The sequence below is a fragment of the Varroa jacobsoni genome, unplaced genomic scaffold, assembly GCF_002532875.2.
Source record: "Varroa jacobsoni isolate VJ856 unplaced genomic scaffold, vjacob_1.0 scaffold_320, whole genome shotgun sequence".
Lineage (NCBI taxonomy): Eukaryota > Metazoa > Arthropoda > Arachnida > Mesostigmata > Varroidae > Varroa > Varroa jacobsoni.
This window is the reverse complement of record NW_019213222.1, coordinates 125,965-148,000: the sequence shown is the minus strand read 5'-3', so window position 1 is coordinate 148,000 and position 22,036 is coordinate 125,965. Positions and strand designations below refer to the sequence as shown.

The following is a 22,036-nucleotide window of genomic DNA, read 5'->3' as shown; positions in this document are numbered from 1 at the left end:
CCGACAAATTTTTGAAGCATTGCTGGGCACAAGGTCGTTTGTAAAAAAAAAAGCCAAGAAACAAAACAAACGTTTACAGAATCTGTGCCAGATTGTTCTGGTCCTCACCCCTAATCGCCAAAGAAACAAATAACTGCATTTAAATCAATCCGTGCTGGCAGGCCTTCTTTAGAACCAGCATTGTTTTCTGTCCGTCGATTAAACAGTATCGGTCGGACAAAGCACATTATACGCGGTGAGTTGTTTAGTTCCGATATTTAAGCCAAGTTTTATGTGCATCGTTGGACTCAAACTATCGGTTACAAACGGTAGTTGGATTGTGTACCGCATGCATTGGGCGAGAGCAAATGTTGTTGTTGATATAGTTCAGCCTTGAAGCGACAATCCAACCGCCACTACCACCCGGAATTAGAGAAATCCCGCCTAATTTGTTTCACCACCCTTTAGGTAGGTTCTAACGAGCAAATTTTATCTACAAATAACGTTATTATCCTTATATACAGACATGCAATATTTTCTAAAATATTGTGAAGTGGCAATATTGTCAAAGTTTTCCAGTATTGATGGTTTCGACGAGGTTAGCTTTTTTCAATCTAATTTGAACCGTCTCTGTTCGAAGTGGTGGAAACCATATGCGTAATTCATAAGCAACTAATTTTCCGGCCATCACCGCACTCACTGGTATAACAATACTGACCTTTGTTTATTTTTTACTGTGTGCTTCATGTCAAATAGGAATGTGGAAATACACCTAGGCTTATTTACCCATCAAAGTTGAAATCTAAAATGGCGCAATCTGATACTGATTGGATAGTGGCGTTCCGTTGTGTTAATCTGACGCTCTGTTTACCCGACAACTTTAAATAACTAAATTTTACTCTCAGCAGTCTCAGGAGAAAAACATATGTGAATTAGGTGTTTAACTGTTGCATCAGTGGCCATAAAATTATTTGGCATCTACAGAATATCAAATATGAGTGAAACCACACATAGTAAAGTTAAACCTTGCCCCACTAGATACACGGAGAGCACAGTAGACAAAAGCAGGTAGTACATGCGCTCGTGGCTGCAAGTAACTTCATCAATAGCACACGACATAATATTCAACTAAGTGCGAAAGGTAAATACCTACAGCGGACCTATTTCATGTGGTATATATCGTCTAGTATATGCCAAGCAGTTGAAAGAGGATAGAGTATAGTTCGAATAGCAAATAGGAAAGAATCCAAATGAATAATAGAAAAATATATATAAAATACATAATCTGAGTGGCTGCTGTGGTGACCGCGAGGTCAGCAGCGTTTAAATCACCAAATGACGTTCCTTATTCGATGGATAGTGTCGATGCAGTTTTACAACGCTAGAGTTTGTCAGGGATTTCGCACGATTAAACTGGCATCTCCCTAAGCATGTACTACTGAGTCTTTTCGCAGAAGGCTACACAACAAAGCAATCATTAAAATCGATGGAGTCGTTGTTGAGGTGCCTAGATATAATTTTTTGTCGTTACAAGAGTATAAGCAGTCATGTTGAGTAATGTCAAAATATTCCAATGCTTTGTTTAAAGTCTGCGTGAAAATTTGTTATCCATGCGTGTTTGTAGGCGGGTCAGGAACGAGCGTGGAAAGCCCATTTGTCCATCTACTTGGTGCTTACACGGGCCTCATCATTGAGTTCGTGCGTGATGGTAGAGACCAAACGAGGCAGGCAGGTAGCTGCCGGCGGAAAAGAAAACCAGACAAGTTCTCAAGCCGCGTCGAGTGGTCGAGGAACGAAAAGAAGCGCAGAGAAGGCTGGCGCTACTTCGGCAAAGTCAAACAGCGAAGCTAGTTCAGTTTCTGGCACTGCAGTCATTACAGGACCCTCCTCCTCAAAAGGTATCAAGAAGTAATTTAAATTATAGTAAAATGTCGATTGCCATAATTATCGAGCCCAGAAGGCATATATGCGCAGTTACTGTAGATGCTCGTCTTTTTATTATCTATGTCGAACGCAGATCGTCTGCTTTGAATTAGACTGAAAATGACAAATAATCGACAACTTTATTTCGTCCTGCACAGTTAGCAAATATGAAAAGGCGACCAAGTCGCAAGCGCAAACAAGTGAGTCTCCAAAGGCCGCAACAATAACTACGACGACGACACCAACGGCAACGACAACAACAACAGCTCGTCGCTCAACCGACTCGAAAACACGCTCAGGAGAAAAAACTGTAGAAAACACTGGAAGTGAATCGAGCAAATCTGAAGATAGTCGTATGGGTCACCGAAACTCAGCGAGTGGCTCTAAGCAACGCGTATTCAACGGGCTAAACCAAGAGGTAGGAACGCCTGTCGTTATTTGGCAGCCACACAAAACAACGGTTTCAACCAATTACACTTTGTGAGTTTCGGAGAATTAAGAGTGGTTCTTGCTTGAGTAAACCGATTTGTCCCTTAATAAAAATTTATTGTGTTTCACTTTCTTGTTGTAGTAATTTTTTACTGTTTAAGGCTACCTATTTTTAGAAAAAAAGCAATATTTTTTATCGTAATAATAAATTACTAAGATGTGCCTTTTTTATCATATGCAAAGAGTAGATATGTAAGATTATTTAACAGGTACAATCCAGTTTAGATTACGATTGATTTTTATTTGTATGTTCACAGGTCGAGCGAATCCTGGGCTGTACGGAACACGAGGGTGAATTGGTATTCCTCATCAAATGGAAACATTCAGATGACGCTCCGCAAGTAGTTCCTGCCAAGATCGCGAATATCAAATACCCGCAGGTTGGTAAGCCTAGAGAGATTATTTTGTAGACCTTCGGAAATACCTAATGAATTTCTATATGAATTTTCTATATGAACTACAATTGTAGTCGAAGCGAAATAGGTCCCTAGTAAGTTATGCCTTTCACAATGTGTGTTTTTCCAAAATTAAGTGATACCTGTTAGCTAGACTTGCTAAAACAGTAGCATATATATTAGGCTAGAGTTTTGGTAACGGATTTGTGACTTATTCTATGTCAATTCTCTTTAGTGCTGTTTTACAGCTATTTTATTTTTTATTAGACTTCTTAGAGGTCTAAGACAGTTTTATAATTAATTTATTACAAACGGTCGAAGTCACTGACGCATACACTACTTACAATCTAAATTGCAGAAGGTGATAGAGTTCTACGAGCAGCGTATTGTTTGGGATGACCCGCTGTGAAATGCCTGAGAAAAGTCTATGCAAATAATAATGAAAATGATAATAATCATAATAAAGTTTATTACAACGACAACGGATCATATAGAGAACAAAAGCAGTGTCAATTCTTATGTTAAAAGAATGAATGAAACGAACCTGAGACTGTAAAGCTAATCTGTTTCTCGATCAAAGAAGAAACACGAGGGCCAACATGACGATGCCCATGTAAAGCAAAACCTACGGTTGTTCTTCGTCGTCATTAACGCCTCGCAATACAGTGAAGTACCGGTGTGCACCTCATCGTGGTTCAGTGCTATTCCCGTTTGCTGATTTGCGTCAATAGATAGTGAAAACCCGAAAAGGGCCTGATGAGCTTACCACACTCGTTTGAAACGCGTACGCGCGTTTACATCTGTGTAAATGTGAAGGCCCAACTCAGAAATATGTCCCTTTATTCATCTCTATAACACAGTTTATGTCAATATGCCGCGCCGTACAACGGCAAGAATGTTATGCCATGAAGGTACCGTGGAAAGAATATGGTTGTGCTGTATGTTCTCGCCTCTTGAGTTCTCAGCTTGTTACCAGCCCATACGTGATCAGATCGCATTAAACAGGTGTGGGAATCAAGAAGTGAGTTCCTCCAATAGAATCCGTAACCTCTAAAACGGATTAATAATACGTATGTTAATGAGGTGAGGGAAACGAGCACGAAATTTGTGGGGAGTTCATCATATTCGGGTTGAAATAATCTATTTGATCTAGACAATCTTCGCAAAATATCGTACTGTACAATTGTATGGCTTCTTTATTAATTGCGAAAGAGATAAATATAGTCTGAGTGATCCATTCCGCTGAAATATAAAACCATAAAATGCAAGTGAATTAGGGCAAATTAATTACGCTTTTCGCCCAAGCAATAATCATTATGTTATTACTGCATTTTTGTGGATATATATATATATACATACATACATACATACTCTAAGTGCCATCCACAAATCTTTATACGCGAACTAGCCAAACAATGAATGAACTCGTAAAAACATACACCAGTTGTAATATTTATTCACGGGATGCGTTCCCGATTTTGAACCAGTACAGCGAACATGATCTGGTGGAAGCATCTGCAAATTGTGGAAAAATGCTATTCGTAATAGATATGTTAAATTAGTGAGTGGAAGATTATGTTTGATGGTGTAATTGTTCCTCTGGCCGTAGCCTCTCTCAAGATAATGTCTATGTATATGAATATTCGCCTTGTAAATAAATTGCGAGACACTTATGAAAGACGTTTTTATTTGGATCCCTTCAAATCTACTTTTGTATAATAACTATTTTGAGTTGACTTAAAACCGATTGAAAAGCATTCTATTTTGATCAAACTTTATTATTATTTTTGGAATTATTTTTTTTTGGGTAACATCGAGCGGCTATATGGGCTTCTGTAAGCTATAATATATTCAATTATAAGTGAGCAATTTTTTGACCTTGGAGAATGAAAGAAATGGAACGGCATGGAACTCAAAGAACCGTCAAAACTGTTCACTTTACATTAGTGTAATGTTCAATATGAAAGTTACTGTCAGATATCAATAATACGATTTGCCCTGTACCAAATCACAATTTTGTATAATGAAATGATTTTACTATATTAGAAGAAATGTCACTCTGCCTATTTATTTATGTATTTAAAGATATATAAATTATCGCACAGTCATAATTCCATAATATTGCAAGAAGAGACAAACTTCCAAGCAAACGTGATAACCAAAGCATACGCCTACTAGAATTAGGTGCCATTAGTCCACAGTTGTTGAGCCCTAATGGCAGTCTTTAACTGGTTCCAACAGCAGAGAGGAAACTGCTGCACTGAACTAATAGAATTTGTTAGCTAAAGGCAAAAACTACCCAGAAATTACGTGTCCAACGAAATCTGTGAATTACAAGTACCCATTTATAGTAAATAATGTAATAACAAGATGATCAGTTTGCAGGAAATCACATCACAGATGCGTCTATAGATTACTTCAGACAAATTCCTTGAATAACTGTAAAACTCTTGCAATAGGCTCATCATTCAGCCAGACTCATCTAATGACTAAGTTAGACATTTTCAATAAATATTTTAGGAGCTTCTAAAGGGTGCGCTTGTTAATAAAGGCTTTTGGCGTTGTACATGTTACAATGCAACAATTTTCTCCCGCAACTCTTACTTGTGACAAAAAGTTGAAAAAAGACTCTCTTAGTTTAAGGAAAGCTTTGCTTTAAAAATACAAAAGTAACGTTTAAAAGGCGTACAAAATTCCAGCGTTAATTTCGACCAATGAAGCTTAACATTATTTAAGATCAGCATCAAAGGCGGGCATTTTTCCATGATGATGTATCTGGGCCACATCGATGGTTTGGCCCTGCATCAGCGGGACGTGCGGTCGCTGTCCCAATCGGGTAAACTGAATGAACTAAGCGTAGTGAACCTTTAGAAAAAGCAACAGCATCAAGACTAATTTATTAAGGTGTTAGATTTTCTACCCAGGAATTTTCGTCGACTAGTACCTGTAGCTTCTAAAAACCATGACATATCTAATGTATATATATGTAATATGTACAACAAATGAAACTTGTGGAAAAAAATCCCAAAGGGAAGCTTTGATAACGAAAAAGAGTGCTATGGATACACCACCAGGTTTTGTAATGTTAGTAACTCATACTTGTGTATATTAGTTATAAAACAGATAGATCACTTCAATTAGTATTTACTGAAATAAAATAGTAAGATGAAGCAGTTCGCAAAGTTATTACTCACAAACGAATTTTTACTAAAATTGATTGCTGGTAAAATTAAATTGCATCTATTGTTATAAATTGAAATTTCACTTTCTTTAGTAATTATTAAAAAATTAGTTAGATTTGTTAAAAATAAGATGATTACCGTTACCCTCTTTTGATAATTTCGAAGCAAACGAATATGAGGCAGGTACACCAACGTCTTTCCGATCCTCCTTATTGTTTGCCTTTCATTTATATTTGGTTTTTACATTTGTCTACAATTAAATCCCGAATATGCTCGTTGATGGCAACCTCAGTCTTGGCGAGTTCCGATGATTTGGTTACCTTGTCAGCAATCAAGATGACAGCCCTTGTAACCCATAGTGTGAAAAGCAGAGAGAAATAGTTGGCAGATAAAAGAACAGACTAACTCATCCGCGGAATGAGAAAACAATATTAACATAGGCTCCTTGTTATATACAAAGAATAGATTGAATCTACTACTTATAATACTGTTAATCCAGCCACAGGTTCCTTAACCTCAACTTTGGAACCTTGTACAAGGCTATCATTGAGTATTTTTATACTAGACTAATATTTGGAGAAAATAACGATCCAAAAAAGGAATTGCTGTTCGTATTGATAGATGTAAAAATGTAACCTTGCCGAAGATTATATAAAAAAAAAAACACGTTTTTTTATTGCATTCGAGTTAAGCATTAGTGAAACCAGCCGAAACCTTCATTCCGGCTAGTTATTGCGAAGGTGTTAAGGCGTTCTTGGTCATCGCTTGGAATTATAAGCCAATAAAGTTCTACCAGGTTAATATTATTTAAAATTTTTTTTTTATTTTAATCTCTATTTTAATTTCAGGCAAATCCACTGTCACTCGATTGCTAACGGTCGACAATGCATGTAGTGACACAACAATGCATGCTGTTTCGGTCGAACATTAATTAGGTTCGTATAATCGTTTTCGTTTAAAACGTTGAAGAGCTAAACTAAAGGATGCATCAAGGCTTTTCTTGGAGATTACGACTATCTACTCGAAAAGGACATTACATGAATTGATCTTTCTATTGCTATATATCTCATCGTAACCAAGATATCCCTATTCTAATATGATACAATAACTTAGTAATCAAATAAATGATTAAATCGATTATTAAGACATTGTATTGAAATTTCGAAGAGTATGCCCCTCTAAATGTTCATGATTTATCAGGCGCCCCAGTACGTGCAACTTCATCTCGGCACTTAATAGTTTAATGCGAAAAGCACACGCATGGATGAATATTTAATAGCATGTTCACACTCCACTCCACGGCCGATGAGCCAATTCTCAGCCCTACTTCGTTTATCGAAATGAAGACCTTCATTTCTATATAAATAATTCTGTATGTGTTATCTTCAGCCTAGACTACGTCTTACCAGAAAATATCAACATAATGAATATCGAATAATTCCGTGCATTAGCTAACGCAAGTTAACAAATGTTAGCTAAGACATCTACATAAAAAAAGCTTTTTATTTATTTACGAAAGGCCACCTTTGCAGGAAAAGTTCACATACAGCTTATGGCACCTTTAAAATAAACATGAAAGTCTTTTTTTCATTAAATAGACACCTACAATAGAAGAATAACATTTTCCTGTGGCTCAAAATTGGTATGCTGTATAGGTAATATTGTTATATACGATATTATACATCACAGCCATATATCTGTATTATTAGTGTTTAAACCATGTATTGAAGTTTATTAGACTTTACATTAAGACTAATTCTCATTGCGTCCTCATCGTTTACCTGCCACATTCAGTCTCTGTTAGAAAGAATATGACTTATTTTTGATCGAAGCAAATGCTATTTTCGGTTACAACTGTTTTGTGTTTACGGTTGCTGACTCATATAGCTACTGCGTTTCTTAACGTTTCATACTTTTTACTTCCTGTACATACTCTCTGTTTTACGTTGTTCTTGTTGACAATAATGAAGAAACGTATTGTTGTTGCTGTTTTAGTTTTTCCTGCTTTCTTCTATTAAGATATTTTTTAACAAAGTATTCTCCAGCTTTGTAGCTACTGCGTACCAATGGACCTGATGCCGTATACACAAAACCCAATGAATTACCGTACTCCTCCCACTGTTTAAACTTATCGGGATGAACATATTCGACCACCTGTAAACAAATATATTAGGGTAAGCCTTTAGTTACAAGGCTAATTAAGTTACAATAAAAATGCTGGTTGGTTTATCTGTTGGCGGCTTCAACTGATTTTACCAATACCGGCTTCGTTTCTAACCATTAGTACCTGTTGCCAAATACTAACCTGATAATCGTTACTCTAATAAGGCAATTTCTGCTGATATATCATACACGAAAAGAAGACGCTGACATGCTTCAGATAAGAAACTTATGTTCAGCATTTTACCTTAACGTGTCGCTTTGTCGGTTGCATATATTGGCCAAGGGTGAAGCAATCAACTCCAGCTTCACGTACAAGATTCATAGCTCGTTTTACCTAAGTCAACAAGGTGGTTATTAGAAGCGAAAAGTATATTATCGCTTTTAAACATACAAGTATCTAACTGACATCCATTGATGGTCCGTCAATTAAAATAAAAATAGATTCACAAACGCGGGTCGCGGGGTATATGGATAGAAGTAGTTAGAGATACAAGAAGCTACTGCAGAATATTTAAGGAGATATTTTAGTACCGGCAGCAGCTGTCACAATGGTAGGTTGACGAAACGTACCTGTTCGTCCGTTTCGCCGAACCCGAGCATAATCGATGTTTTGGTGAGAAGTTTGGGCTCGAAAACTTTAGCAGTCTTCAAAACAGCAAGACTTTGATCGAAGTTCGCCCGCCGATCGCGAATCAACGATTGCAACTCAGGTACGACCTATTTCGTACCAGACAAAGAGCGAAATGATCTTCGATAGAATATAGCCACGAAGTGAAGCCAGAGGTACACAAAGTTTTGTGTAAAAGTTTATAAAGGCATGTGTGCGTGTTATAATACCCGTGGTGTTATACGGGTGCCGTAGGTGTTTATGGATGGAACCCCATCTTTTAAAACGAGTAAAGTTTCAACATACAATAAAGCAAAAATCTTCTGAGAGTTTTGAGAGTATTCATTTTGCATATATTTAAGCATTCAAGGGGACAAAGGATGAAGTATTAAGAAAAAATGAGTATCACGAAAAATCTTAAATTGTAACTTAGACACCTATGTTATCTACTCGTATCGATGTCTCAGAAACGACTTGAACGACTCTGCTAATATTAGTTGCACGACTTGGGTCGATGGAAAAAAATTCTATGTTGAAAAGGTCTGTTTGGAAAAAAACTCATTTGCATGTTTAAGATTTACAAAACTAACCCGTGAACCTAAGGTACGCGCTAGTTGATAAAGTATATTGGCAAAAATGTGTCAGTAAAATTCATGGCTTGACATAACGAATTAAGACATTTTTATAGACTGCTTTTGTTAGTAAGTGCAAATGTCATGATCCCCTGTAAAAAGTAATGCACTACCTGCTATATGTGGAATTTGTATAGTGGAAAATTTATGGTGTCTCGTTTCCCAGTTTCCCTAATGGGCAAAAAGCGTTATAGAGAAAGTGCCTTTAAGTGTGTACTCTCCAGAACAAGCGCCTCCACCGTGTGCCAAAGAAATGATCATGTTTGATTAATGCTTCGCTGCCACTACTGCTTTCTCCTTGTCCTCGCCGATCCTATGTATTTTTTGTGCATTCTACAAAAATATATTTACGTCTTACATATTTCAATATAATCTCTGAAGTATCACTAATCACATACACAGTCGACTGGATTAAGAATTAATTATTTACTGAGACTCAGCAGAAGTTCGGGTATAAAATTGACAGCTCCCGTTCGTCACATAAAGCGCAAATTGTAGATGAGTGCCCAGAAAATTAGACCTCGCTATCGTCATTAAAGCCCGTGTACACGCGGGTTATGATTGCAGCGGCTCCGAACGATAAACAGAGCAACTTGTTACTACTTAACGGGGCTATATCGCAAGAAAGGATGCATTTGGTGAAGTGCGAACTGAGCAGTTTTATAAGGTATTCCTGAAACGGGACTCAAATAGTGTTTGAATGATTACCATTTCACTCGTTCGGACATCTTTTTACCAACGGCTGTGAATTAGTCCATTAAAACCAACGATTAGAACGGTTAAAATAGAACATCCTTGAGTAAAATAACGTTCCATTTTGATTTACCAAACTTAATTTAAAATATATCGCTTTGAATAAAGCCTGGGAAACTATAGATTGGCAAAGCTGAGCAGCAGCTAAATAACCGCAAAAGCAGAAGAAACGGCTTCGCTCTTCCGGGATATTTGTGTGGTTACAGATTGATGAATAGAAGTGTAACCGTGCAATAAAGATCACGGCATATCATTCCTATGATTTCCACCGATCTTCATAGATCTCTCATCTTTATTACATTTGAACGGATTTTCTATGGTATTGTTCTTTATCTACTAACGTAAGCCAAACATATGAGAGGGATATATGTCGCACTGAAATTACAAGATTAATACGACATCCCGAGTAAAGTTTATGTAAAATTGCGTTAACTAGCGATAAATGGTCCGTTTAGCTTTACCTCGATGTTGTGGGCGTAAACGTCTAGACCCGACGCGGCAACGGTCTTCACACCTTCCAGATCACCTCCGAAATCCCCTGTCAGACACTCAACTAGGAGATTTGGTTTGATCCGTTTTATTTCTGTCACCTGAAAAGACCCGACAACCACATAACCTCAGACGATTAGTTGCTGACCGCATTAAAAGCTTGCCTGAAAATGAGCAGTTATATGAATTGTGCGTTAGTTAAGAGTCGGTTTTCTCAAACGAAATGGTCCGAAAAATATAGGTCAGCGTAAATGGCAGTATGAGCAGTAAGCCTCTGCCGGTAATGCTGAAATTTAGCATAACACATACGTTCATCCAAGCGACGAACCAAAAAGAAAGGTAGGAGATGTACTACTGTAGAGTAGTCAATAAACTAGGCGAAAACTCACAAGCAATTTTGTGTCACTTCAGAGTTATCATATCAATAGAAAAGTACAAACCGTTTGGGCAAAGTGAGCAGCCCCTCCATCAGGAAGGTCATCTCTGTCAACAGAAGTGAGGACCACGTAATCGATGCCCCAATCACATACGGCAACAGCCGTGTTTACCTGAAAATTATGTACGAAAATCAGATTGCTTAAAAATCCTAGGCTATGTTCAACTAACTGAATGTGAAGCCAGGTGCAAAAACCGCTTCTGCATATTTTTAATCAAAACGCGAGCATGGCAAGAAGTAAGCAATACAAGATGATATTTAGGACAGAACAATCTGCTTGTGCATCTCTTACAGGTTCGTTTGGATCCGGCGGAGGGGGTTTCCGAGATGTCTTTATAGAACAGAATCGACAAGCCCGCGTGCAAGTATCGCCCAGAACCTGAAATTGATAAAGAAAATATTGCCAATAGCCTCATAATATATGTGACCCTCGTTCTGCTACTAAGCTAGTCCTATAGTAATCAGACCTATGAGTATCACAGGCAATTAGATGTTAAAACACTAAGATAATATTAACATGAATCAACCGTTATATGATCATAGTGTCTAAATATTTTTAAAGCGAAGCCAAGCCAAACAAATAGATACAAGAAAATCTATTATATAATATTAGTGCTAACATTGGTTGTATAATAGACGCTCACCATGATGGTTGCTGTGGCGACGTGGTCCTCGCCTCCGCCCCAGCAAGTGGACATATTGGGGCACCGTGCCTCCTCGCATACTGTATACAATTTCTTACTTCGCAGCGATTCTTTCAGTCTGTAATATATTTTTAGATGTAATTTTAAGTTGTATACATCATATTCGTATTTCCACAATAAATCCGTCATTTTATGTGCGAAAAGTATGCGCTCATATATATTCTAACCAATAGCGTTCTAACCTTGAGTAGTTTTGGCCGCGTGGGATTTCGGTTTTTAACCAAGGGGGTAGCCTTAATCTCTCGTTTTCCCCCGGCTCACGTTTTAATTTGTGCTTGTAATTAGCCCATGTGTCACCCTGTGTTGTCAAACAAAAGCACTGTGACAATTTTACGATTGAAACTTGATAAATATTAACGATAACGATTTATAATCAAAATGAACTTAAAAATATACAGTTTAGTATGTGCTAAACGGTTTGTGTGTAAGCAAATGGTGGCAATCGTGCCACAAAATCTAACTACATAGCTTCGGTATTTTAAATAAGAGAAATACGAATAGTAAAAGGATTGAAAAATCGCGTCAGGATTTCCATTGTTCTAAGTTGGTTTGGGGTAAAGCAGACGTTTAAACTTTTTAATGAATATGCTTACCGATTTTCATTTTCAACCCATAATTTTGTTCAGTTGAAAACATTATTCAAAAATGAAAAGTAATGGCCTTTTTCACTAGAAAAAAAGTATTAATAATTAAAAAAGAAAGATAATTATAATATAACATAAACGATATAGAGTGCCGATATTGTTAAAACATGTTATTTTCGAACAATCGCCAAAAACTACATAAAAAGTTGTCTTTTTAATAATTTAAGCACAGATTGCGCGGTTATAAATTGTACTTATATAAACGACGTTAAATTTTTTCATGGAAACGAGCAAGGTTATAGAAAAAAGAGGCGCAGTAAACCATAGTGTTCGTTGAAATAGTTTGTTCTTTCAGTATATTGGGGAAAAAAAGTACACAGTACCTTCGTAATGCTGCCTTGAATAAAGTCGCCGAGGTCTGGCCCATCTTCAATGTTTGCAGTGTTTGATCTATTCGAAGTACTCAGCGGAGCACGGTTTGAAGTTAAAATAGGTCCCGATGACGCTAAACTTTGCAGCTGAACACATTGTCTTAGCATTCTGGCAATTAACGCAACTGTTCTATACATACTTACTCAATGGTATGATAGCCTCACATAGAGCTTCAGTCCTAAATTCAGGTCGACTTTCTTATTGAATTTAGAACAGATTACAATGTAAGTTTGATGTGAAGGGTACAGATGGTTCTTTGATTGAGATATATAGCTGCTGAATATAACTCAGGTGTTTTTAAGGGTTGTTGATAATAACACGCTCTATGAAATTAGCGCTAACTTTTTCATTTAATAGCGCTTCTATACAATGTATTTTATGATTGGAAACTATTTTGTTGATAAGAGGATATCGCCACTTTTAATAATATACGTGCTGTAGTATAAGTAAAAGATTATCTCAAACCTGAACGACTGTCGAGTATTCTATTGCGCGCTGATGACCATCAAACAAGCATGATACGGCTGAAAAGACGAGGAGTGCCACGTACATCGGAATGAGTGAGAATTATGTATGTCATCCTGTACACCGTAGGTGAGCGCGCCGAACGGTAAATAAAAAACGTGTTTTTTTCTATTGTATCAGAGGCGTCTTTATAAATGTGTAGTTTTAAACTGAGTTATCTGCGTTAACAATAAGGCAACTGTGTTACACAATTTTAGTAGTTTTTAATCTCATCGATAATAACAAAAATGAAAACGTACTCTATTTAAAACTTAGTTTACAAAGTGTAATAAGTTGCTGAACCAAATAGTGTACATGCTATTCATATTAAGTTATAGTAGAGTTGATCAGTAACCACAAGAGTGCAACGGAAACAAGAGTCATTTCATTTTAGAGGATACAAATTTTGTGCATCGGTGACGTCTTACGGCTTACCACATCTGCTTAATTACGTATCTTTAGCGACGTTACCTATTTCGATATAACATGTGAACATGGACAACAAGCAATAGAATACGCTTCTAGTATGACATTTTTAATAGTAAATGAAGGCACCAGTCGCTGTCTTAGCATGACTGTTCACCAATATCCTGACCGATTCGTATCGAGCTTTAATCATGGTTATTTAGAATGTATTTCTGTCCACTTAAAACTGGTCTTGTCGGTGAAGAGTACGCATAATTCTAATTGATAAGTTAATTTCGACAGTAAAATTGGTATTTTTGTCAGCTACATTTCTCTCATTTCTTGCCTGGCTGCTACAGCAGCCCCATGAGTCTCAATTGATATAATAAGATATAGCAGTCAAACATGTGAAGGAAGGTCGTGCTCAGCTGGAAAATATAAACATGTCGCTGCATGAACCATACATTCACGTTCCTTTTTCAGAAAAAAGTGACTACAAGTAAAAAATCAATTTAAGAACAGGCCTCATAGAAAGTTATAATATACAGGAATACTTAATCGCCTCCAGTCAATATTATTACCAACAATAACAAAGAGCGATTTTCAATAGATCAACTAACAAAGACTCCAAATAGTCTTTAATTCATTTGCGCGTTGTTTAGATGAACGCGTTTAGGAGCAGACGAAATATGTGTTAAAACAACACTAAAGAAAAAAACCAAATGAATATTTAGAAAATCTATAATTGACGTATTAACCGCAGCTATTTATATCTACTTAATTTAAAGGTGTAAAATATTGAAGCGGCCACAACTGCCCCAAGTTAGTTGCCCACGTTGTCAAATAGACAACTGACTGCTTCATGTTAAAACACTAGCACTGGTCTGCCTGTTTCATGCGTAAATTTAAGCAATGCCAGAACGGTATAATGATTAGATTCACTTGTCAACCTCTCCATCGTGTTTGAAGCACCGTGTGGTGCGGCCGTTCTAATCAACTTGAGTGAGCGAATGAGTGACTATATGTATAGTAGCGTCTCAATGACACGGATTGTAGAGACGGGAGATGTGCTGCATCCATCTTATTACCTGACCCGAGTCTGCTCACGGATCTAGATGTGATTGGAACCTTCTACGGCCATTAGATCATTGCGCGTTTTGCTCTCCTTTTCCCTTGAGTATCGCACCGCACGCGATCGTTGCACTTGACTTGAGCAAGCGACTGCTGCCGGCTCGCATCTCCCATCTCTTGTTTCTCAAGTTGTTTCCTCCCCCACGTTGGTGACGCCAATCGAATGCACCATTGCCACTAGAACCGCATCGCATGTGGGCTGGACCTCAAGCGGAGAGAATGGTCGCGTGCCAGAACGCTCTCCCCCAGCCCGCACCTCGAAACTCACTACCCGTCGGCTTTCGACCGTGAGAACCAACCACCGAGACGAACGGCTCTGAAACTTTTGTCAGATTAATTCTGTCATGTAGGAATATTTTCTATTTAATTTACTGTGTACAGACATAACGTTGCAGTAATTTTTCTTTTTAGAACTTCGATTGTTCAGTTGTCGTATTTACTATAAGGGTATATATAAGATATATTGGTGAAATAATTATCTAGCATACATACAGCCTCGTAGCACGACAACTTGTATTGAACTCAAGATATTCTTGACCTGAAAAAAGTGGGATTTGAAGCACGATGTCGGCATCCGATTTTACCCGGCCAGTTAGTTTCCGCATTACAAATCCAACTGGCCTCAAAAATGTTTGAGCCCCTTAAGTGTTCGACCTGCCGAGGATCTTTAGATTTACCTCACAGAATTTGCGCCTTATTGTTGTCTTAAATAATTTTTTCCCCAAAATCTCTCAAAAGCTACATACATTCTGCAAAAACGACCCAAAGTTTGTACCGCATAAGTGCGTACCAAGCAAAACGTGCTTCCGGGCTTACTTCTAGTAACAAGAGCGACGGATAAAAACGTGCCAGTTACGACAAACAGTCGGCCAAATCCTGTTCCAATTTAGGTACCGCACCCCATACGTATATATATATGTATAATACTCATCATATTATTGTAAGCCAAGTTAAGATCCAGATCAAAGCTAGGTTGTGTGAAGTTAAAGCAGTCTCTAGCCCGTCGTATGCAAAAATGAAAGTGATTGTTCTTCTACTAACAATAAACCATGTCGGCAGCTACTGTAGGCAATCTATGATAAATCGTAAGACCGTAGTGCTTATTTGGGCCATATATCTTTGATTTCACGTGAATATTTGGATCTGAAAACAGAGATGGATGCTTTAGATGCTCGTCCCAGTCCGAAAGTTGAATTGAGCCTTCTTTCGTCGCTAGTTTAAGTCGAGATTTGAACGTGTTGATGAAACGCGCGTTAGCGAAAGGATTCATTATCGGGGTTCACCACTGCATATTTTTTTCACCAAAATAAAAACGGAAGAGCTTACAGTCCTTACGCTTTCAAGGCTTCCTGTATTGTCCTCCATAAGAGAATGTAGAGATGATCACTGGGTCGTCACAAAGGTGTTTTGTCTGTATATACCTCTCGTCGCGAGAGTATCTACTTTCACAAAGACATATGGTCCATGATGAATGTCTAGTTATTGTATACACCTGTGTAAAAATATCCTAATAATTGATAGAACGCAGAATATAGAAATGGTCTGCTATTCTTCATTTGTACAGACGGTGTTCTGTAGTCATACGCTGGCGGACTACTTAAAAGAATTGCGAGCATTCTATCCTCGTTAAGCAATGATAAGGGGGATGAAAGCAATGAAAAGCGAATGTACAGATGTCGTCCAGTTACCTGGGGTAGAAATACGGAGGCAGAGATATACATTCCTGTAGGATTCAAACTGCAAAGGGTACAACAACGTAAAAGTAACTTTAGCTTACGATATGTAGATTCCCTCGGAACCCATTTCTGTTTTGTCTCATAATAATCGTTGGTCAATGTTAGATATGTTATTGAACCGTATTTAGGTTAGCCATGTGCTTGATGAGCTATCGCGTAATGGTTCGCGAACTGTGCAAAGTTATAATTTGCATGCTATGAAAAGATATCTATTCAAATAACTCGTGATTCCTCTACAAATTCCGACTTGTAACATAAACACCAAAGACACCTTTTAGTTTAATCAATCTATCGTCGCACAAGTTACGTTGACGCAAATATGGTTTTTAAGTTCGGCTAGATATATGTTACAGTTCAATTAGAAGCACACATAGTTGCTACTCACAGATTAACAATTAACAGTAACTTTTACCTCACGGCAATAGTTGTTACCCTCGACTCCATTTTGTAGCAAGCGCTTTTGTTGTATATACACTGAAATATACTTATTTATCTTGCCGTATTTTTCGTTTGCGACGGTAACAATTCTCAACCGCTTAACCGGCCTGTCCCTTATATGCCATCTCTCGTGATTAGATCGCGCCGAAAGGCCTAACTATAGGCTGCGCTTGTACCGTGGCTATTGTCGTCGTCGCTATTGTTGTTGTTGTCGTTGGTTATGGCGGCGGCGGCGGCGGCGGCGGCGATGATGATGATGATGATGATGGTGATGATGATGATGATAATGATAGCTTCTCGTAGCTACGGTTCCCACAAACGGTGTGGCGGTAGCGTTCCCGCGAGAAATGATGCCGAAACCTTCGGTTTCAAATTCGGACTCCTTTGGACTTTTTTGTCCCTATTAGAGTCGCCTTTTTTCCGTGCAGTGGCCGTCTGCCTATGCTGTACATGTTACAGTTCTCAGCTGTGAGTCGGTACACACCGCGGCGCCACAGATAATTTCCCGCCTGGGGACGTCGACAACGTTAGATCAAAGCTCGTTGATGTGTGTATTCATTGCGTCGGAAACTTCCTTTACTCGCTGTGTTTTGTGAGAATGAATACATAACGTCGTCGCGTTCAGTTACAACAAAGTGACTTTGGACAAAAAGCACAAAAGGAATAAGCGCGCCTACGGTAAAAACGCCAGGAAAAACAATGACAACAGAAACGGCTGACGTAAAAGAAGCGATGCATCTCGGCACGTATTTATAATAACAGATTCCGATAACATGCATTGCCCATATATATATATATATATGTATATATTCGGCCAGCAGCTTTTCGATCTACCTACCCTTTGCACTACCGTATCGATAGTGTGTGAACATGCGTGGAATCGTCTTAAAAGTGGTACCTACGAGCAAGTAGATCCCTCAGCTCTGCCTTACTGTAGCTCATTGTAAAAAAAGCTCGTTATAGGTCTTAGTAAGGCAAGTGGCAACTTAACGGTTCGAAGGCTAAAGCAAGAAGAAACAATTGTGGATCTGTGAGTAGCCTAACCTAAGTCTTCACTGTTGATACCTAACTCTAATATCGATCTTCTTGCTCCCATTCAAATCTTCAACTGGAAAATATATGCACGCTAACTTCTCTTATTATTCGTAAAAATATGTAATATTTTAATTACGTAGCATTTAAATTTTGGGACATCCATATTCCACACGCGGTCGCAGTGACCCGTAAAAGTAGACGAGTACTATTAATCATTACTGAAAAACGAGCCGTAAAGCAAAATGTGAGCGTGTGTCATACTGCTGGCAACAGGAAACTCCGATGGAAAAACCTTGGCAACCCAATAACTAAGGATACTAGTAGGCCTCCTTCAACAACTCCTTCAACTTATAACGTAACGAACTTTAGTACAACCTTTTCAATTTTTTCATATAGATCCTTTTTTTCATATAAAATTTTCGCATAAATAATAAATTCAAATAAACATATGAAAGATGAATCGCTCAGGCATTCACTGATCGGAAGTGAGAAGTGTGAAATAGACTTTTTTTTTTATTGCTGTTTTTAACTGATAGAAATGTAATTACTTATAAAAATAAAATAAACACATCGAGTTTGACCTCAGTTTGATGCTAAATAGCGCTGCAAGGAGTCTTCTGGTTAACGGCAAAGTGGCCCTACAAACGAAGAAGCAATAGCGATTGTCTCGCTAACATCACTTCGTATACGAAACTCGTGGAAATGCTTGGAAGCGACCGGCAGCGCTGCCTCGCGGCAAACGAACGAATGACTTCTAGAAATCGGCCGCGCGTACATTTGGCATTTTCAAAATTACTGAAACAGCGTAAGGGCACGACAGCGCCTTTGGCCGCTTACACATCGTATTATTTCAGAGAGTGGTTATTCGATATACGTTGATTAGTTAATCATTATTTAACTTAGCTCTGATGCCTATAGTATTAAATAGAAGAAATCTTTCAATTACTGGTACGTGGCAGTACTTGAAGAAGTAAATTCTTATCAGCGGATTTATCTTACGAATCGTAACTGAATTATATACAAATGGCTTTTTAAGCCCGATAGAAAGCAAAACTAAACACTTCAATGACCCAAATAAGATATTCGTTCTCATCGGTTTCACCAGTTTGACGAGTGATTTTCAGGTCTTGCTCATTCTGTATAATGCGCGCGTCTACACAAGCTGTCGCTGTATTTAATGAAACCAAACGTTCTAATTCTGCGTTTAAGCTGGCCCATTTGAAAATTCGCGGCTTTTTCATCCGCCTTTAAGTCTCATACTTCTGAAAGCAAGTTGCTATAAGCTCTGCAAACGCGAAATGAGCTTTACAGCGGGACGGATTTTGTTATATCATAATAGCTAAATATAGGATCGTTCAAGTGCACCGTGTGTAACTCAAGAATCGAATGGTACATATATATGGATGGCATGCTTGCATAGTTAGACAGACAATAGCTAAAGTACAACTTTTTTCTTTATTTAAATACACCTGCGAGTACTCAAGTAAGTAAGTGTCAGTTAAGGAACGAATTCTAAAATGTAACGGGTAGATTACTTATGTTTTCTTCTTTAATCAAAAATTATATATATATAATCTTGCCGTATTTATATGCAGTAGTCACTTTAGAACATACGGTGATGCCTAATTCAGAGTAAGTTAGCCACGGACTCGGAATATATATTGAAAAATCTTCCTAAAACGGAATCACTTTCTGTTAATTATTATGTTCAATAAGAAACAGTGGTTATGAATCGTTGATCATTGTGTACGTTACAATTCGTTCCTATTTTCCCTTCCGAAACCGTAGAAACTGTCTATTTTTTCGTACCTCAGCTCTGTGCAGATGCTATTACAATTACAGCCACGACTGCTCGTATCGTCAACTACCACTACCGGCATGAAATGCCACAGCGCAACTATGGGAACCCACTTTGACCGGGGCCGTCCCGGTACAGTCACTGCTGATGTTACGGCCGCTCCTACTGCTATCCCCGCTGTTCGTTGCTGGGAGTTTTCCTATGAGATCTGACTATGGGAAAAATGATGTCGGATGACGGGAAACAAACAGTTGCCACGGCCAGCGGCGGCCGCTTCGGTCGGCTTTGCTAGCATAGCTCATGTTTTTAGTCATGGCTCAGCCAACTGGCGTGCTGCTTCTGGCATGCATACACTTTTAGCCTCAATAGAACAGAAGTGCTAGGCGCCAAATGACTGATAGAAACACTTTCTGTAGCCAAACAAGAAGGAGGCAAGTTGAAGATGACATTTGCCTGTATTGTACTATTAGCGGATTACTGCTGCATGTAGTGTTGGTATTACATAGTTATATTGGAAGCATTTGTTAGCCTCTTTCAGATTAAACGTTTCGGCATTCTAAAGTATAACCATTTTCTAACGAACCGTTAGATCGAAGCCAATGACGACGGCAGAAAGACTCAATTATAATAAAACTTTGAATCGAACATTATTCTGCGCGTACAACGCCAAACGAAAGCTCTGGAGCTGACATGATCAACCGTAACCTGCAAAACGATAAATCCGGCATGCTACAGGTTATCTAGAAACAAATAATCAGTACGGTTAGAAGGTTCCTTTTGTCTCTTGACTGAGTTATCGATAATCTAAACGTGAGGCATTAATGGTTTTTTTTTAAACAATACCTGTCTCATAACATCACGACGTTTGTTGAATTGGCAGCGATCAAAGGATCAACTATGCCTTGTCAAAAGCTAGGTCTCGAAACCGACCATTATATCCACGAAAATGCCGGTATTTAATAGAATTCAATCAAATTATCGTAAATTTTCATTCATCCCCAGATTCGATGCATTGAAGTATACAGGATCTAATAGACCGAGTGTCCGCACATGGAAATGGAAATGTCCCTTGTACGCTAGTACGCGCCATGGGCTGCTAGTACGGCGAAAAGCATGCTTGGATTTAATTTAAAAAACAGAGTATTTTCATATGGTTGAGATCTCACAGCATTAATCATTTTCCTATGAATGATACTGGTATTCATGTGTTGAACCATTGAGCGGTAGCAATGTACCGTCCTTTAACCAAAACCTTAGCCCTCCTTTTATGATGGAGCAATCAAGTAAGCGTATTTAGTTAATATATAAATAGTGAAAGGGAACAATTCAATAATACTCAACATTTGAAGAAAGGTTTTCCTACAGCAATTGAATGGAACCAGCGGATGAAGAAGCTGGCTTTGCCCCTCTGTGCCAGCGTCACCGCCGTCGTCACCATTACACGATGCTTCATTATGCCGTTACGTCTGTCATGACCAGATCGTCGCCTTTGGTTGTCAGCCTTAGCATCGACACCGTCAGCGACACGATCATCATCATCATCAGTCAACCGAAGAAATGCCGAACGAAGGAAACGCCCCGTACGCGGCCGTCGTAACTGCAGCGACGCGAGAGCAGCAGTTTCGGCTGTAATAGCAGTGTGACAATGGGAAAAACGAGCATCGCTGCTCGTCAAATGGACGAGTGGCACCCATCTGTGATGTGTAAACTGTGCATATTGGATTATGTACGTATGTGTATCTGTGTGTGAAAAACTATTCGTGGCATTAGCAGCAATGCAGCCAACGGCAGACCGATCCTTGAGAGAGTTCCCCGTGCGGTTGGCTGGCAAACGACGACACGTAGAGGCAGCTAAATTCGTGAAGAGTACGACCGCGGCATCAACAACAAGACCGGCGACCACTATAGGGTAAGTAGTGAAGTGTTTATCGCGACGGCTGTCGTGAGCGACAGATTGGTGGGGCTCGATCACAACGCAGACCGTTCACCAGTTGAGAAGATGAAGTTTCACATCGCAGCGCGTCCATATATATCTATATAGATAGATTAGATAGATAGATAGATAGATAGATAGATAGATAGATAGATAGATAGATAGATAGATAGATAGATAGATAGATAGATAGATAGATAGATAGATAGATAGATAGATAGATAGATAGATAGATAGATAGATAGATAGATAGATAGATAGATAGATAGATAGATAGATAGTCGGCTA

At 38.5% G+C, this 22,036-nt stretch overlaps 2 protein-coding genes and 2 long non-coding RNA genes across 5 annotated transcripts in view; 2 read left to right on the top strand and 2 right to left on the bottom strand.

Moving 5' to 3' along the window:
* The first annotated feature begins 215 nt into the window (after positions 1-215).
* On the top strand, positions 216-4,464 carry LOC111259320 (uncharacterized). The gene is made up of 5 exons (XM_086967854.1): positions 216-235; positions 1,604-1,877; positions 2,061-2,320; positions 2,649-2,771; positions 3,145-4,464. The coding sequence occupies exons 2-5, from the start codon at positions 1,685-1,687 to the stop codon at positions 3,193-3,195; spliced, it is 627 nt and encodes a 208-aa protein (XP_086823980.1). The 5' UTR covers positions 216-235; positions 1,604-1,684; the 3' UTR covers positions 3,196-4,464.
* A 2,993-nt stretch (positions 4,465-7,457) lies between these two features.
* Las (lipoyl synthase, mitochondrial) lies at positions 7,458-13,253 on the bottom strand (the record flags this gene model as incomplete). The annotated part of the gene is made up of 10 exons (XM_086967851.1): positions 7,458-8,122; positions 8,376-8,465; positions 8,702-8,848; positions 10,585-10,713; positions 11,053-11,160; positions 11,341-11,427; positions 11,693-11,810; positions 11,935-12,050; positions 12,720-12,786; positions 13,234-13,253. Coding segments are annotated over 10 exons (1,095 nt in total), but the record flags the coding sequence as incomplete, so codon positions are not given.
* A 51-nt stretch (positions 13,254-13,304) lies between these two features.
* Positions 13,305-17,149, bottom strand: LOC147753657 (uncharacterized). The gene is made up of 3 exons (XR_015310535.1): positions 16,957-17,149; positions 16,497-16,545; positions 13,305-15,130 (listed from the first exon to the last, which is right to left on the bottom strand). It is a non-coding gene; the product is annotated as an uncharacterized LOC147753657 (long non-coding RNA).
* Positions 13,310-22,036, top strand: part of LOC147753656 (uncharacterized) — a 12,423-nt gene continuing 3,696 nt past the window's right edge. The window contains exons 1-2 of one of the 2 annotated variants that reach the window (XR_015310537.1): positions 13,310-13,378; positions 21,181-21,724. This is a non-coding gene — a long non-coding RNA (uncharacterized LOC147753656). Of the gene's footprint in view, positions 13,379-19,659; positions 21,725-22,036 lie in introns of those variants that run through there. The other variant, XR_015310536.1, reaches the window with a different exon arrangement.

Bases quoted from the DNA above. Each gene is read 5' to 3' on its own strand.
- LOC111259320 (XM_086967854.1), top strand. From the start codon at position 1,685: ATGGTAGAGACCAAACGAGGCAGGCAGGTAGCTGCCGGCGGAAAAGAA. The intron at 1,878-2,060 runs GTATCAAGAAGT...CGTCCTGCACAG, and splicing joins AGGACCCTCCTCCTCAAAAG to TTAGCAAATATGAAAAGGCG. The intron at 2,772-3,144 runs GTTGGTAAGCCT...TCTAAATTGCAG, and splicing joins CGAATATCAAATACCCGCAG to AAGGTGATAGAGTTCTACGA.